Genomic DNA, 17,377 nt, shown 5'->3' with positions numbered 1-17,377 from the left:
TGAAACAGAGTGCCAAGTTTAATTGTACTATTACCTGGAGTAATTGATCTACTTTATGAAAATTACTGCTGAAATCGCTCCTATTAACCTAATAACTCTTTGAATTTTAAAGGCCAATTTGCGAATGAATTTTGCTAAGCCTTGCATCATTAAATGATTGGAATTAGAACTGAACATACCATAAAGCACTATGTCGACAATTGAGGTAAGTTTTTCATAAAAATTAGTGTTCTATTATTATGTCAAATTCTTACAGATCTGTTTGTTGTATTAGGTATTATTTTTTTTCTTGCCTAAAACTCGACAGTATGGGCCTACTGTGAGGATACAAAAAATTTAGATAAAATTTGGGATGCGTGGTGTTAAATGGGATGAGGTAAGCTCCATTTTCAATAGAAAGCATTATCTTTGGGATTTGACAGAAACAACTAATGACGTCATCAATTATATTTTATCCAGAAACATACCCGATTTTTTTTTCTTTTTAAAAAGCTCGCTGTTTTCTAATAAACTTTTATTAGAGAAATTTTTCCGTATTCTTCAAACAATGAACATTCAATTATTTTCCAACGAGTACTTGATACTTTCTACTGAAAATGGAGCTTACCTCAATCCATTTAACACCATGTTCCCCAAATTTTAATTAAATTTTTTGTATTTTCACAGTAGGCCCATAATATTGAGATTGAGATACCCTATACACGTCCCCAAATAGTAATGTTACAACACCAAGAACATAAGAAATGTTTCCTGGAACAATTTTTTTCCTTTTCAGGACTATGATCTACGCAATGCCTTCAAAATCGAACGAAAACTTCTCCTCCTCTGTGGTATCTACCCTAACGAGGGTAGGATCAACAAAAAACTGTATAACTTATCAGCATTTTGTCACATATCTTTCTCTTTATTGATAACGTTGTCCATGGTCATTTTTCTTGCTATGAACATGAAGAATATACTATCTGTAGTAGAAGCTTTATTATTTCTGGCTACACAAATGGCTTTTCTTTGCAAACTGTTCAACGTGCTAAACAAAAAACACAAGCTTCTAGAAATAGAAGATATATTAGCTAACCCTGCTTTCTATGGATATCCCAAAGAAAAGAGACATTTGATTGAAGACTCTGTTCGCTTCACAAAGATATTCGGAATGTGTTATAGATCGATTTGTACTGTGGTTTCCATAACTTACGCTATTTTCCCACTTATGGATGATGACGAGTGGGCACTGCCTTTGTCAGGCTGGAACCCTATCCAAATAGACACTAAGTTCAAATACTGGACAATTTTTACCTTTCAGTGGGTGTCTTACTACATGAGTGTCTATATCAACTCTGGTATAGACATCTTGATTTACATATTGATCACTGTTGTTACTTCCCAATTTGAGATACTGAAAGACAATCTGACCAATATAAGATATGAGACAGACACAGCTAAAAGGGACTTTGCTAAGAACGTTGTTCTGCATTATGGAATCTTGAAGTAAGTAAAAAATGTGTTCACGCTTATACTGTTTACATCAAAATACACTATAGGCTTGTACGTGTCATCGAAGATACCTTTTCGTATGCCACGTTTTTCCAATTTTTCTCAAGCGTGGTAGTCATTTGCTTCACAGGATTTGAAATGATGATAGTGAGTATATTTAAAACTAACTCATTACTGATATAACACCAAATGGTTCCTAGGTTCCACCGAACAGTATCCAGTTCATTTCTATGTGCACGTATTTTAACGCTATGATCTTTCAAGTGGCTATGTACTGCTGGTTTGGTCATAGCATCATTGCTAGTGTAAGTAATAACTATATAAAAAACGACAACTACTCATTGTATTTGCGCTGTTTTAGAGTGACAAAATAAATGATGCAATCTACATGTCCAACTGGTACGAGGCAGATCTCAGTTTGAAGAAGTCTATAATGATTTTCATGGAGAAATGTAAAAAACCAGTTGTTTTAACAGCAGGGAAAATATTCCCTCTGTCGTTGGTAACCTTTACTAGCGTAAGCTCTATATGGTTGAGGAAAAAATGAAAGTTATGATAGCTTTGTCTTTTTTTTAGATCATGCGATCGTCTTATTCCTATTTAGCCGTTCTACAAAGTATGTACGGACAGGAATAATGGTTTTCAGCAGGATAAGTCATGTTAGAATTCTTAGATAAGCACAACTAGAACAGACAAGCAATAAAGGCATTTAAAAAGCAAGAATATGTTCTATTATTCTATTTTGCTAATTTATTTCTAATTTTCAATTGTTGGGGACTGTAACTGGTGGATATGCTGAACTGCTAAATAGTCCAAGCATTCCGTCACGGATTAATGTTAAATTTGCAGAAATTATTACCTGGACAAAAAAAATACGACCGTATAGAAAATTAAATTTTAAAGTGAGTTTCTTGTTCTTTAAACTCGATCCAAAATGGCGAACATGGTTAAAAAAAATCGCAAAGTTGCAAAAAACGGTTTTTCTAAAATAACTAAAAAAATATAGCACCGATTGAAAAATGGGAAAATTGTAGGTTTCAAAAAGATCTATCGACAGATTTTTTGTAAGTATCAATTGCTTTGTTACTTTTCGAGATATATCGAAAAAAACGTTAAAAATCTTCTCTTTTCTCTTCTTCTATAACTCATTTACATCTACGTTCCCATACTTGCTATTTACAAAAAAGGACAATTTTGAAAAATTAAAAAATATTAATTATTTTTCGATATATCGATTTTTTGAAAAAGGCGCTCTCGAAAATTGTCTAGATCTTCTCAGCGGATAGTCCTACAGTGACGTTTTATTGGTTTATTTTCTTCGTAAAAAGTTATATTATCATGCTGTTAAAAATGTTGACGATTTTATTAATTTTAAAGGTCAAAAATGACTGAAAAAGTTGACTTTTAAAGAAAGAAACTGCTGACATTTTTTCACGAATTTAAAATTTTGAGGACGCAATTAACATTTTACAGCGATGCGCTTGATGGAGGTTAATATTGAATACTTATATTTTCAAAAAAAAAGTGGGATATGTTTACCAGTCTGTCCAGTCCAGCTGACGCACTCAGCGCTTTCCCGCTTCAGTTTATTACTCAATTACTAATAATAAAAATCAAGTAAACATATCCTACTATTTTTTTTGAAAATATAAGTATTCAATATTAACCTCCATCAAGCGCATCGCTATAAAATGTTGAAAGTCATTTTCTGATCCTTAAAATTAATAAAATCGTCAACATTTTTTAACAGCATGATAATATAACTCTTTACGAAGAAAATAAACCGAAAATCGTTATTGTAGGGCTATTCGCTGAGAAGACCTAGCCAATTTTCGAGAGCGCCTTTTTTTCAAAAAATCGATATATCAAAAAATAATTAATATATTTTAATTTTTCAAAATTGTTCTTTTTTGGCTTGCCGCGGGCTATGCTTGCAGTAAATAGCAAATATGATAACCTATATGTAAACGAGTTATAGAAGAACAGAAAAGAAAAGATTTTTAACGGTTTTTTCAATATATCTCGAAAAGTAACAAAGCAATCGATACTTACAAAAAATCTGTCGATAGATCTTTTTAAAACCTACAACTTTCCCATTTAAAATTTTTCAATCGGTGCTATATTTTTTAGTTACTTTAGAAAAACCGCTTTTTGCAACTTTGCGCTTTTTTTAACCATGTTCGCCATTTTGGATCGAGTTTAAAGAACAAGAAACTCAATTTAAAATTTAATTTTCTATACGGTCATATTTTTTTTTTGTCCAGCAAATTTACTGGCGACCTTTTATTTGCCCTTGACAATTCTTGGACAAGTCAAAGACAAACTGAAAATTTTGAAACGTATATTTTGTTTCACATCAATGTTGTTATATGTATTTGAAGCCATATTTATCAGAACCAAGATACAAATACAATATTTAAAACTTTTTGCAATCATAGTAAATTAACGTAATAAGAATACATCATCAAATTTAATTGAAATGATCTTGTTCTAGTTTACAGAGCTATAACAGTTACTGAAATGACCCTTATTATATTAATGACCCTTTGCATTTCAAAGAACGATTTACAAATAAATTTACCTGTTCTTCATTAACTATTATAGTAATTATGCAATAAAGCTTCATTATATGCTTACGTATGCGTTATATTAACTGTTCCTTAAAGGGCAAGACGCTATCATACACAGGTGGATGAAACTTTATCCTGAAATTACTAGGATTTTTGCACTTATCAACCCCATCATTCTTATTTTCACAGTTTACAACAAACGGATTGTTCTGATGAATGTCTATATCTTTACCACTGAAGCAACAGCAACACAAAACAACTTTGTGAGCGAAATTGTGACATTTTCTAACAAAATATATAGTTTGACTTAGAAAAGCGTACAACAGAGGGTTTAAGGCGCAGTTTAACATATTGAGAGAAATAAATAAGAAGTGGAGGTACCATATTGTCGACCCACTTATGGTTTCCAGGAGTCTAATCACGAAAAAAAGCCAATAAGGCAACCTGCACGCGGTGAAAGCAACCATAAGGACTATAATCACTTTAAAAGTTCGTATTTTCCTTTGGACTTGGACTGTTTTAGTCCTCTTGATGAACAGTTTTGGAGCATTGGCAGAAATCAGTGGTTTCCTGTGTTGCCAAATCATCGCGGCGATCTGGTAGTAGAACCAAATGAAGATCACGATGATGGGGAGGAACACCAACACAGCCATGATGATGTAGTATAGCTTCAACTTGTCCTTGTCGATAGCGGCACACAGGAAGGCGTCTTCAAAAACCAGCTGTGGACCGCTTGTATACACAATCCTGATTGGATTCAGGGTGAAAAATACGTACATTGGAGCAGACATTACTGCAAATTTAAAGAATTTCATCGAGGTTCTGGATTTTTCAAGTTTTACTCACATGAACACACTACGAGAAATAGAGACGCTACGCCAATGCATTTCCAAACATTTGGGTTCCACCTTTGGCTGACGATTGCTATGGTCACATTTTGGTATCGATCCAGGGCTATGGCGAGCAAGGCTATCGAGCTGGCTGTGGTACCAAGAACTTGCCCCATAGGTATTAAATGACACAGGAATTCACCAAGTATCTACGGGAGTAGAATTTAACGTGATGATTTTTAATGAAAGGTGAACTGGTACTTACCCATGTCTTGAGTTTCCTTGAGAGCGCATCCAAATTGTTTGTGGCAAACATAGCTACTGAAAACATGTCGGCTAAAGCTAAACTGACGATGCAAACCTTCTGCAGGCATTTTTGCTTTCTGAAATAAAATATTAAACGTTGGCAGGAGGTATAGCTAAGGTAATACAAGAATAATTGATGGTGTTACCTTTTGATAATAGACTTTATTGCTAAAACATTTCCAATGACGGTGACGATCGAGATAATTAAAATCAGCCAAAAGAAAAACCAGCGGCTACTGTATGGTACCAGTTTCAGGGAACTTTCAAGCACTGTAGAAGTGTTCACCTAAAAAAAAAACGAGAAAAACTTTTATCACTGGGCTTCCCTTCAAAATGTGTAGTACTTACCATTTCGAACCTGGCGAAAGCCTGGAGGTAAAGAATCACAGCAACGGTATTATGGGAGTTATGCGAGCCATATCATTTGATCAAATAAAATTAAAATCGAATTAACAGATGTCTAATTTAATAAAGGGGACAAAGTAAACTGATAATTTTTTATTTGCGCTTTATCATATATACACAAAAATCTCAGCAGTAGCTGCTGTGAGCGGAATCAAGATAAATCAGATAATGGAATTGATGTGTGAACTCTATATTTTTATTTAATAGCGAGCAGCAAAACCAACACTTTGGAAAGTCAGGAATTCTTGAGTAAGTAAGAATTTACAAATTTAAATCTGATGTGGTTGAATAGTTACAAGTTAAACTTGAATCCAAAGAAATAGACATTATTTATTTATAATGATGACAATAATTGCATTGTATGGTTCAATTAATATGACTTTGATTTAGTAATGACGAGCTTTCAACAACGAAACAAAAACTATCAATAAATTTGAACAAAACTTCTGAATTTTATAAAATATCACAATAAGACTAGATCACTTGATGTTTTTCCTTGAATGTGCTCAAAATGTTAATAAATTTTGATGTTATTTTTATATAATCATTATAAAATATTATTACAATATAAACATACATGTATTTAAAATACTAATTCATCAATATTTCTGAATACTTTGGCTGCTTTGCAACTCTACAAAAGGTACCGCCCCCGCAAACTTGACCTTGGGGTTTCTGGTGTCCTTGGGATATTCCTTGATAACCTGAGGCTTCTTGCTGCCGTGATGCTCCCTCACGAAAGGGTTATCCTTCTCGAAATCCTCGAACTCCGCGTTTGAAAAGCAACAGCAACATATCTTACAAATAAAGTCATTGATCAACTTCCAAGCGTGGATGGTCTGGCTCAAAAATGTGTACAGCAATGGATTTAGCACGCTATTGATCATATTCAGGGCTGTAAGAGCAAAATTCAGGTTCCAAACCAAATCGCCCTTCAAGATACTTAACAATTTGATTACGTAGAAGCACCAATAGGGCAACCTACAAGTTATGAAAGTGATCATCAGCACCAAGACTATCTTGAAGGTTCTTATCTTCCTCTCCACTTGAACGTTCTTCACCTTCTTCACTATCAGCTTCAGGTTTTTACTGTTATTGGCCGATAAGTCGGTAGACTTTGTTGTGGACGATTCCTCGAGTTCGGATTGCCTGTCTGACTTGTTGAACCTCAGCGCCAAAGGCTTACGATGCTTCCATACTAGCGCAGCAATCTTGTAGTAGAACCAGAAGAATATTACTATGATTGGCAGGAATATAAGGACTGCCATGGTGACGTAGTACACGGTTAGTCTGGTTTTGTCCACAGCGACACACATGTAAGCAAATTCAAACACAGGTTCCTCTTCCACATAAACGACATTAACAGATTTGTGTTGGAAATATATATACATTGGATAGGAGATCACTGAAAGAGAAAGAAAGGAAGATAAGCGATGAAAAACAAGGAAACATGTGACATCTAAATCTCATATATAGTATTATCCAAGTACACTAATTTTTGATTGGCAATTAGTGGCAGGGATATTTTGGTGTACGTTGAAGATGTTTATACTGACCTGTGCAGACAATCCAAAGTGCTGAAGCTATCAGAATGCACATCGTTGGTTTTGGATCCCATCTTCTTCCAAGAGCGTAAATGACGTTCTGATAGCGGTCTAGGGCTATTACCAAAAGAGCTACTGAGCTAGCTGTTGTTCCTAGAACTTGACCCATAGGGATAAAGTTACACATAAACTCTCCCAACGTCTGGAAATAGTGAAAATATAGGATAAAGAAGTCACTGGATGATCGTGGGGGTCATTCCCTTTTTACAAAACTATTTAATAAACAAGGATTTCTTAAATGCTTACCCAAATGATTAGAGTTTGGGATAGGGTTTCCAAATTGTTTGTGGCGAATATGACTACTGAAAATATATCTGCCATTGCTAAGGAAATAATACAGGTCTTCTGCAAAAACTTGCATTTTCTGAAAAATCAATGTTTGTAATATAATGATGTACGGTATACAGGGTTTCACGTCAGTACATATACAGGGTGTCCTATACTTCGCGTCTCGGTCCCATAACAGACAAACGAAAAACGACAGTAAAAATCTGTTTAGATTGCGTGAATCGAGACGCGCTAAGGTCCGTTTTGCATTTGAAAAACATTTTTTCAAAATTCGGAAAATAAAAAAATTAAGTCATAAACTTTTTTTTCCACGAGCATACCAATTTTTTATGATAACTAAAATTATCTATTTTTGTATGAACATTTTTTTGTGCAGAAATTTTTTGTCTATCTCTTCTTGAAAAGTTACAATAACAAACATTATACAAAAATGTATTCTGTTGTAGTCATAACTTAATGAACATTACTGTGAAAAACAAATGCTGTAACTCCCGTCACAAATTTGTTTATATATTAATTGCTATGTTCTTCTTAAAAAAGGTCACTCTACTAAGAAAAATAGAACAATACGTATAATGACGGTTTAATATGATAACCAAATATAGAAAATATTAAACAATTTTAATTGTAACTAATAAATATAACAATAATAACAAAATAAATTCACTTCATCACGGGTAAATGTCGCCTCATCTGTTACACAAACATAAGCAGGAAAGTTTACTTGATTAGCGTAAAAACCATCTGCAAAAACGCATTCGTTGATCACAATCTGTGGGTAAAATTTGTTGAACTGGTTGCAGATGATAGGGGTGCAATAGCTGATGCCTTAAGATGCGATGTACGGTACGAGATGAGGTTCCTACTTGCTGTGGGAGTCGTCGAGTACTAATTGTGGGGTCTTCGTCAAGATTTTCCAACACTGCATCTTCTACATTAAGGTTCACTTGCTGACCACGTCCTTCTCCTCGAGGAATAGCACTTCCCGTATCTCGCAGCCGCTGTACGATTGCAAAGTAAAAAATAAGAATCTCGTTTTTAATGTAATCGGCACGCTATTCTTATTTTTTACTTTTTTATAAAATTACAGTCACTATCGTGGAATTATAAAATAAAAACTTTTGTCTGGAATCCTTCACTTTTTAACACTGATGGGTCGAAGTACGATGCTTAATATTTAATAATTAAGTGAATAATGAATTCAATACAAATACGAAATCGGTTGCCTGCGCGAATTTTTTGACAATGTAACCTAACCTTCTTTTAGTATTAATAGTATTAAATTATAAGGTTGCATCTCGGGTCGCATAAAAACATTTCCAAAGTTTTTAATAAATAACACAGGATCGACCTTCATTTTCGTTGAATGAATGAACATTAATTTTCAAAAAAAGAACGCGAAGATAGAACTTTTGCTATTACAAATATCATCAGGAAGCTGTAGTTTAATTTTTATAGATTATACACGCCGCACCCTGTATAGTTAGTTTCATAAACGAAAACCTAAACGAAAGGTGATTCCTTGTATATAACTAATTACTTTTTGCAGAAATTTAAAGCTGGCTCGTTCCATGGTTTTTACAATATTTATTAAAAAATTTACATTTTACATTTATATTTCTCCCGTGTAGTTGTTTTTTGTTCGTCACCGGAGAAGGGTGTTAAATCTTAAGATTAATTCGAATTAGAGCTTATTAGAAATTCAAAAATTTTGTGAATTTGTTAGGTCATGATCCCAGGAAAAATAATCGAGAAGTCAGTAGTAGACAATGAATTTATCTTTCAAACTTATCAGTTAGCAATAAAATTATTTTATTTCAACAATTATCTCTGATTGTTGTTGAAAAAATATCAATTATTATTTTTATTATTTATTTGTGTATTTTACTTAATACAATATTCGCTTGTTTAAAAACTACCTAGGCACTTGTTTTCTTTTTGTAGAATTAGGAGAGAAGTGAAGTAAAATTTATTTGGTCAATTGTCAAATTTGAAAGATAAAGCCTACTACTGACTTTGATTTATTTCCTAATGAACACTAATAAAATCTTTTGTCAGTTAATACGGTTTATCTTGATAAACATAAATTTGACAAGAGTAAAAAAAAATAAACTCTGCTGCGAATTAATATTACTATTTTTCAATATGGCCAATGAAAAAAAGTTCGGTACAATTTTAGGGGTGAGTCATCTCCAATGAACACCTTGTAGTGCTTCAATTAACTTTAAATCATAATCAAAGAAGACCAGTAATAAACTTAAATCATGAACTAAATTTGGTTCTTCTACGGTAAAGTGTTGCAGATATATTAATTTTTTTCGAAATTTAGGGCCCTACATTGCGGGCTAATAACTCCTCAGGGTGCAACTTTGTATATAGGTAAGTTTGGTTAAATTACAATATTTTGGACATCCCTACATGCACCTGCCCTGTGTTGGTTCTTATGCGGGACACCCTGTATATTTATGGTATGCTATTCTAATTTTTTTACCTTAAAATAATTGACCTAATGGCAAGTACGTTCCCTATCACTGCCAATATCGTTATTACTAGGATCAGCCAGTAGAAAGCATGCCTCGTATTTTCAGGAACAACATGAATGGTCGAATTCAAAACAATGGGTAAGTTCTGCAAAAGAAGAAACAAAGGTGAAGCAAACTAACAATCTGTCTACCTAAAATTCTTTGAACTTACCTGTTTGAAAGTTTTGGACATCTTTCGGTTCACACCGCACTCATGACTGCCTATCTATAACGAGGAAGAACAAAAAAGCAATTATCGGGTTTTCCAGTTTAGCTAGTCAACACGTCATAGATATGTTCGTGTAGCCGATATACTTTTATGGGTAGTGACTTTTACATGCGTTATCATAAAAAAAATATTGTAGAACATGCCATGAAAAAACAATTAATCAATAAAGGACGACATATGTCGGGATTAAGGATAATTTTGTCTTGCTTTTGCCGACGTTGCTGTTTGGGTTTTTCTGGGTCAAGGAAAAACAACATTGGATAAAATTGGTCCGCAAAATTGTTAAGTGAAAAGTTGGTTTAGTTACAAAAATATCTATTGTTAAGCAGTTTTGATAGTTTTATGTTCAGCACAAAACGTTGTTTTAACAAAATAAATACAGAGATATTTTTATGGGTACACTGTCAAACAATTTCACTCAAATTTCACTCCAATTTCACTCAATTTTACTCAATAATATATCAATTTCTGTCCACACCCGATTTAGTGAAATTTTCACTTTATTAATATGAGTACAACTGAGTGAAACTATTGCATCAGAAATGAGTGAGTTTTACTCGAAATCCGAGTTACTGTTAACTATTAATTGAGTGATGTTCGACTCTATTCTGAGTATTTAAACCAATTTAGAGTCGATTTTTTCTGTAATATGATTTAAATTTAACTATTATTTAGTCATTCTTTACTCAGACTTGGTTTTTAATTAACTAAATATAGAGTGCAAAAATAAATCACTCAAAAATGGTTAATTAGGACATATTGTGTTGAAATTAATTAGACGCTATACAGCGTGTTCTGCAAACGATGAACATTCAAATTAGGAGAGATATTGTAAAGAAATTGTCTCAGATCTACATTTTTTTTTTAATAGTATATCGGTATTTTGTAATAACTTTTTTCTAATTTATTAAATTTGTATATTTTTTGGGTTAAAGCCATGTTATGTGAAATTAGGTCTACTAATGTTATTATTACCAATTTACTTAATAAATGCTTCCATATTATTAACGTTTGGAGTGGTTTTGCATCACTTTATATTTTCTTGAAATTTTAATTTAAATATCAGTCATAAACTACTAAACAGTCATGGTGGTTTCAACACAAATTTGTTTTAGAGACAATAATTTAGGTCTCGATTGGTTCACTGATCGGATAAATAAATAGCCATAACCTACCTGTATATTGTACGTTACAAATACGTAATTATAGATAACAATTTAAGTATCCGTTTATTTAACCAAATGTTAATCGAGACTTAATATATTGTCTTTAATTATTGTAATTAAATCAGTGCATTTAAATACAATTTTCACTAGAATAACCAGATAAACCGATACTTTTCCAACTCCAAAGCACACCATACGCCATACTGCCATCCACCACGCCACAGTCACGAGATAACCTAATGGGACGATGGGAACAGACAAAGACAATGCATCTGGATATGAAAAAGGGCAGGATCACTCAATAATGAAGATAATTTTTCTTACAGACTTCTCATAAATAATATATTTTGTAACAAAGAATAGATGCCATTTTTAACAAATTCACAAATTATCGAAAGAAAGATATTTCATCCCTAACAAGAAATCTTATTTTTTTGTGGTCGTAGATAATTATATGCTCAATTTAATTCCACATGCCTTCTAATCAAAATTGTTGCTGTCACCTTGTAAAATATTATCATTTTATTCGAACTTTTTAAATATTTTTAGGTATGTCCTTTTGAAACTGTTAATAAATTAGTTGAAAAAAAGGCTCACATAACTTTAATTAATATAAATGTTACCCAAGAAGAACATGAGTATTAGCAAATTTCTGAAATTAATGCTTTTTTCTTAAGAAAAAAATCCGTGGGATATAAAGCGAAGAGCTTTCAGTAGACAAGAAGAAAACAAATTTTTAACATAAACCTACAATATGATTTTATCTTGCTGTGAATGCATTTTCGATGATTTTTAGTGGTTACATTCGAAATTTTGACAATTTAGTTCTTTGTAGGTTACCTATACTAGTAATAATTGGCTGCATGTTGCAGTGACGAATCAATAAAAATGACCGTAGATAAGAATGATATGCCAATAATAAATATTTCTAATTCAAGAACAGATAGACAGAGAACATATGTCGTTATCGACAAATTTAATTTAGAATTATATATACACAGGGTGATCCAGAGCTTATTTAAAAAAAATATATTTTGAATGTACAAGGGACTCTTACAAATACAATTTTGTCAAAAAATCAAAAAGGGTAGTACGAAAATGATTTAAAAATACACTTATGCACGGTACTGGATACTGGCCCACTGTAAAACTTGACCTGACCTGACTTAAGCCATTTCTGACACTTCAAAAACTACTGTAAAATCGCATTTTAGTATTCGGAATCGCCTGAGGTCACGTGGACAGAGAGCGTATTGCGTACAACTTCAATCATTATTTTCTCGGAAACTATAAGGATTTTACAATTTTTTTTTTTTACGATATTGACTTCATGATATACCTATCTATTACCAATTTGTTTTGGATAAATTGTGAATCACCCTGTATATATAAAAAATATTTAGCTCTGCGTACCAAAAAACATTTTTGATACAACAATATTAAAATTTATTATTAATATTATTTTCGTCGTATTTACGACCAGTGCACCGACGACTCATTTTTTTATAAGTGTATGTATAGAACTACAGGAGTTAAATCCTTCTAAATTGTGCTTGGATCACTGACGGGTATATTTAATGGAATAATACAGAAAATAAAATCCGTCAAGTGTTCTAGAAATTGATGTTTTCTATTTCGTCGTTAACTTCTGTCTATATTAGGGTGGCCCAAAAAAAACGATTTTTTTTTCGTGTCTCTTGTCAAAATATGTTAGTTTATCATGTTTTAAGAGCCCCATCAAAAAATCAGCTCAAAAAAAATTTTTTTAGAGATCACTCAAGATTTTTAAGAATTTCCAAAATCGTCAAAAATATAATTTTCTTAAAATTTCTTTTCTCGTTATTTTATCATTTTCTAGGTTGAAAAAAATCTCGTTTCTGAAAATTTCAAATCCATATTTTAATTTCTAAAGGTCTAATTTAATTTTAATTTTCAAATTAGTGTATCTATGTTTTCGAGCGATCTCTAAAAATAAATATCAACGAACTGATAATTTTTTTTATTGAATTTGATGAACAAAATAATAGAAATAAATCACAAGACACTTAAATTTTAAAAAATTAAAAAATTATAAATAAGTTTTTGATACCCAGTGTAGTGTGGTAAATTTTACCTCAAAAGATTCTCTACCGCACTCTCGTGATTTATTTCTATTCTTTTGTTCATCAAATTCAACAAAAAAAATGTTAATTCGTTGATATTTATTTTTAGAGATCGAAAACATTTTAGGTACACTACTTTTAAAATTAAAATAATTATGAGTGACCTTTAGAAATTAAAATATCGATTTTAAATTTTCAGAATTGAAATATTTTTGTCAATAGTTTTGGAAATTTTGAAAAATCTTGAGCGACCTCTAAAAACATTTTTCTTGAGTTGACTTTTTGAGGGGGTTCTTAAAACATGATAAACTAACATATTTTCATAAGAGACACGAAAAAAAAATCGTATTTTTTGGGCCATCCTAGTCTATAATATACATATAAATGTTTTTACTACATACAAATGGTCAAAAATATAACAAGTATTGCGACATTATTTTATTTTATTTTATTTTTATTTTAAGATACATCTGCCCAACAGCTAAATACCAATTACCGGGCAGGCTAATTACACACATATTATTTACATATATAAAGTTAAGATAATAAAACAAAAACAATCGTAAAAAGCAAGCAAATGGACAAACTAAACAAGTTAAGTAAAAGATTTAAAACACATAAATAGCACAAATTAAAACAAGAAAAAGGAATACTAAGATCCCAATATTATAGTCTTGATTTTGGAAACAGATGAAAAAAACAAGTCTATTGAACCTTGGAGCGACGTATAACTCATGCACATCCGATACAATGGAGATGATGATAACATATGCGTTTTCGGAAAAGGCAATCTAAAGGTGTCACGATGCCGAGAGTTCAAGCGAGGTACATTGAATTCTAGTCTGTTCAGGATTTCAGGACAGTCCATCAAATTATTAACGATCTTAAACAATATAATTATAGCAATACAGAGTCTACGGGAATCTAGGCTGTTAACTTTGTACTCTGCCAATAACATATCATGGGGATAACCTATAGGTGGATAAAATCCATGCAGCTTAAAATATACGTGTTTCAAGAACTTTCTCTGTATATATTCAATCATATACTTCTGATTGCCATACCAAACAGAAGAACAGTATTCCAGTTTGGAGCGAACAAAAGCATAGTACAGGCAAAGTAATGCATCCACCGATTGGAATTCTCTCGAATTGCGTATAATAAAACCCATATTCTTGCTGGCTTTCGTAACGATTGCACTTATATGAGCGGTAAATTATGCAAAACAAAGAATTTTATATCGAAAAAAATCGACATTTATAGTTAATTAAAAATTTGAATATATAGTAATGACAATATTAGTAGAAGTAGTTTTAAAAATGTGGTATTTTTAGTAATTAATTATTATCTCAATTTACTTCTATAATTTAGGTTAGGTAAAACTAGGTTTAATAGAGTACATTATCTGTTAAAAATTACAATACAAAAACAAAATTATTCAAATAAAAATAGAATAAAAAAGATCCCACTTTAGAACCTGTCTCATAAATTTGCATATTAAAACACGATCTTTTGAGAATTTTTCGAAGAAAAAAACTCCACTCTTTTTCAGAAAGCACTTTATGATTTAAAAATCAAAAAACACTTAAAAATCTATAGATGCATTATTTTTATATATTTTTTTTATAAAACAACATTTCAAAAACAAACAAAACGAAAAAAAGATCATAATATCTTTAGTTTTTGCCAAGTTATAGGTATTTGAGAATTTTTTACCCAAAATATTCGAATGGTGGAAATAAAAATTTGAAAATATTCATGAAAGTTACTCTAAATAGGTACTAAATAATACCAAAAAATCAGGAACATTAGCAATGGTCCGGTTACGACATTGGTGATTTGGCCCATATACAGTTTCTCCAGGAGGCAGACCAAAACTGAAGGATTACTATGATTTGTAATTTAAAAATTAAACACTACAAAAACTTAAACTATCAAATTACTCCACCTAATGTTTCTTACCTTTAGGACGATTTTATATGATCTAGCGAATGAAAATCTACACCTCAATCTACACATGCATACATTTCATCTACTCAGATATACCATGTAATATAGGTATATTATAATAAAATTATCTAAATGGATTTTGATATAAGATCATTTCTAAAACATATGGCATGCACTATTAACATGATGAGTTTAGATAAAACAATTGATAGTCAAAGAATTGTAGTGGAAAAATACTACTGCATCATTTTTAGTCTAACAGAAAAATGGATACTATTTTTTATTTAATAATACAATTATGTTTTATACGGAAAGGTTATGGCATTTCAGATACATGCAGTAAATTGTTATTACTGTTGCTACGAAAATTAAGGTTCACCTTCAATTGTTCCACTCGGACATAATGCACTAAAATCGATATATCTATTATTACACTTCGCGAAGCTTTGGTAATCTATCACTCTTAATAACAGGTAGTAACGTTTGGGAAATAGACAGAATGATATGCCGATCAAATATTGTTTGATAAACGATAATATAATAAATAATTTAGGCACGTGTTTGTTTTGTTGGCTCCGTTGTTTTGTTAGCACTCAACAAGAGGACTTGGTACCATCCATCTGATAAGAGTTGATCCCAAATTTATTTTTGCATTAGCTTTAATTATTGCAGCTCATGTAGAAGCTGAAAATTCTCAACGAGCTGGATTTACTGAAAAAAACGTATTTTATCCCTGAACAAAGTGCACTTGAAGGAGTCATTTGTTATCCAAGTATACGGGATTATCTAGCTTATACAGAAGTATGTTAATTTTAAACACATTGTGTGACAACGCACGCAACTATGGATTAGCAGAGATATAACTTTCTTGATGTTAAATGTTTTTAAAAATTAAACAAACATAAGTCTAATTAGAATAATTAGATATTGGAGATTACAAAGCTTCACGTAGGTACTGTGAAAGTTCGATTCTTCAAATCATGATGGGATTGATACAATTGCATGATATTACCAACAAGACTTCAGTAAGTCACTACTGGTTGCCTATATTATAACTGACGATACTGATTTTAGCTCTCTACAGAATCTCTTTCCTGTGAACCAAATTCATATTTAATAAAATTTGATGAACTGTCTTCGTTGTCTTAATAGTATATTTTGTTAAAAAATTGTCAAAAATACCTTATCAATTTGCCATAGATGAGACAACCAACGAATGATCTTGTTAATTTTGATGTCTTAAGGGGTAATGCCACTCTAGAATTTTGAAAAAAATCGGTAAATGGTTTACCCGATGCTTTATTGTGTGAAGAATGTAGGAAAAAAAAATAGGTGGTTGAAAAATCAGGTATATGAGTTTTTTTGAGGTAGTGCGCAAAAACTTGCGAATTTATTTTGCTGATGGCAATAAAAACTTTGAAGAAACCACATTTTTTCTGTCCGGAAACGTAATGCAAAAAGTTTTCAACGAATCGACTCGAAATTTTGTACAGAGCTTCATAATAACATCACTCGGGCAACATGGTAGGGGTTTTTCGATTGATTAAAAATTTTTCATTGTTATTAACAATTTAATGCAAAATTTTTCGTTGTTTTTTTTTTTAATCTTCACTAAATCAACAATTATTAATTTTAGTACACAGGGTGTTAATGATAAGTTTTGCCAAACTTTATTGACGTATTCTACCGATGAAAATAATCAAATTTTGCCCTATAAAAAATTTTTGATAGGACGCTTCCCTACGGAGATACAGGGTGTTAAAAGTTTTAAATATTTATATGATTTTTCCTATAACTTCACTGCCAAAAAATATTTAGTGATAAAATTTGGGGGATCATATTATTTTAGTAGGAACTATTTTTTCATGGATAACTTATTCCAAAATACATTCCAGTGACGTAGTTATTGGGAGA

General features: G+C 31.6%; 3 protein-coding genes across 4 annotated transcripts; 1 reads left to right on the top strand and 2 right to left on the bottom strand.

Annotated features, from left to right (window-relative positions):
* Positions 1–3: 3 nt before the first annotated feature.
* LOC108905636 (odorant receptor 85b-like) lies at positions 4–2,190 on the top strand. The gene is made up of 6 exons (XM_018708604.1): positions 4–205; positions 776–1,485; positions 1,539–1,638; positions 1,692–1,796; positions 1,853–2,008; positions 2,068–2,190. The coding sequence occupies exons 1-6, from the start codon at positions 191–193 to the stop codon at positions 2,125–2,127; spliced, it is 1,146 nt and encodes a 381-aa protein (XP_018564120.1). The 5' UTR covers positions 4–190; the 3' UTR covers positions 2,128–2,190.
* Positions 2,191–4,036: 1,846 nt separating this feature from the next.
* On the bottom strand, positions 4,037–6,128 carry LOC108905195 (somatostatin receptor type 5). The gene is made up of 5 exons (XM_018707985.2): positions 5,546–6,128; positions 5,344–5,483; positions 5,157–5,274; positions 4,908–5,100; positions 4,037–4,854 (listed from the first exon to the last, which is right to left on the bottom strand). Exons 1-5 carry the CDS (start codon positions 5,546–5,548, stop codon positions 4,136–4,138), a joined length of 1,173 nt encoding a protein of 390 aa, XP_018563501.1. The 5' UTR covers positions 5,549–6,128; the 3' UTR covers positions 4,037–4,135.
* LOC108905185 (QRFP-like peptide receptor) lies at positions 5,681–15,924 on the bottom strand. Of its 2 annotated transcripts, none has more exons than XM_023457390.1 (6): positions 15,843–15,924; positions 10,189–10,242; positions 9,986–10,122; positions 7,453–7,570; positions 7,159–7,348; positions 5,681–7,007 (listed from the first exon to the last, which is right to left on the bottom strand). In XM_023457390.1, exons 2-6 carry the CDS (start codon positions 10,207–10,209, stop codon positions 6,202–6,204), a joined length of 1,272 nt encoding a protein of 423 aa, XP_023313158.1. In that variant the 5' UTR covers positions 10,210–10,242; positions 15,843–15,924; the 3' UTR covers positions 5,681–6,201. The 2 variants fall into 2 exon arrangements, with proteins under 2 accessions (XP_023313158.1, XP_018563491.1); XM_018707975.1 differs by lacking the exon at positions 15,843–15,924 and adding an exon at positions 15,476–15,510.
* Between the last annotated feature and the right edge of the window lie 1,453 nt (positions 15,925–17,377).

Source organism: Anoplophora glabripennis, unplaced genomic scaffold, assembly GCF_000390285.2.
Source record: "Anoplophora glabripennis isolate ALB-LARVAE unplaced genomic scaffold, Agla_2.0 scaffold15, whole genome shotgun sequence".
NCBI lineage: Eukaryota > Metazoa > Arthropoda > Insecta > Coleoptera > Cerambycidae > Anoplophora > Anoplophora glabripennis.
The sequence above is the reverse complement of the archived record's forward strand: the minus strand, read 5'-3'. Positions and strand labels throughout refer to the sequence as shown.

Bases quoted from the DNA above. Each gene is read 5' to 3' on its own strand.
- LOC108905195 (XM_018707985.2), bottom strand. The intron at 5,275-5,343 runs GTAACACCATCA...ATTTTATTTCAG, and splicing joins ATAAAGTCTATTATCAAAAG to AAAGCAAAAATGCCTGCAGA. The intron at 4,855-4,907 runs GTGAGTAAAACT...TTAAATTTGCAG, and splicing joins ATTTCTCGTAGTGTGTTCAT to TAATGTCTGCTCCAATGTAC.
- LOC108905636 (XM_018708604.1), top strand. The intron at 1,639-1,691 runs GTGAGTATATTT...AATGGTTCCTAG, and splicing joins CAGGATTTGAAATGATGATA to GTTCCACCGAACAGTATCCA. The intron at 2,009-2,067 runs GTAAGCTCTATA...TCTTTTTTTTAG, and splicing joins CGTTGGTAACCTTTACTAGC to ATCATGCGATCGTCTTATTC.
- LOC108905185 (XM_023457390.1), bottom strand. From the start codon at position 10,209: ATGTCCAAAACTTTCAAACAG. The intron at 7,349-7,452 runs GTAAGCATTTAA...CACTATTTCCAG, and splicing joins CCCAAACTCTAATCATTTGG to ACGTTGGGAGAGTTTATGTG. The intron at 7,008-7,158 runs GTCAGTATAAAC...TTTCTCTTTCAG, and splicing joins ACTTTGGATTGTCTGCACAG to TGATCTCCTATCCAATGTAT.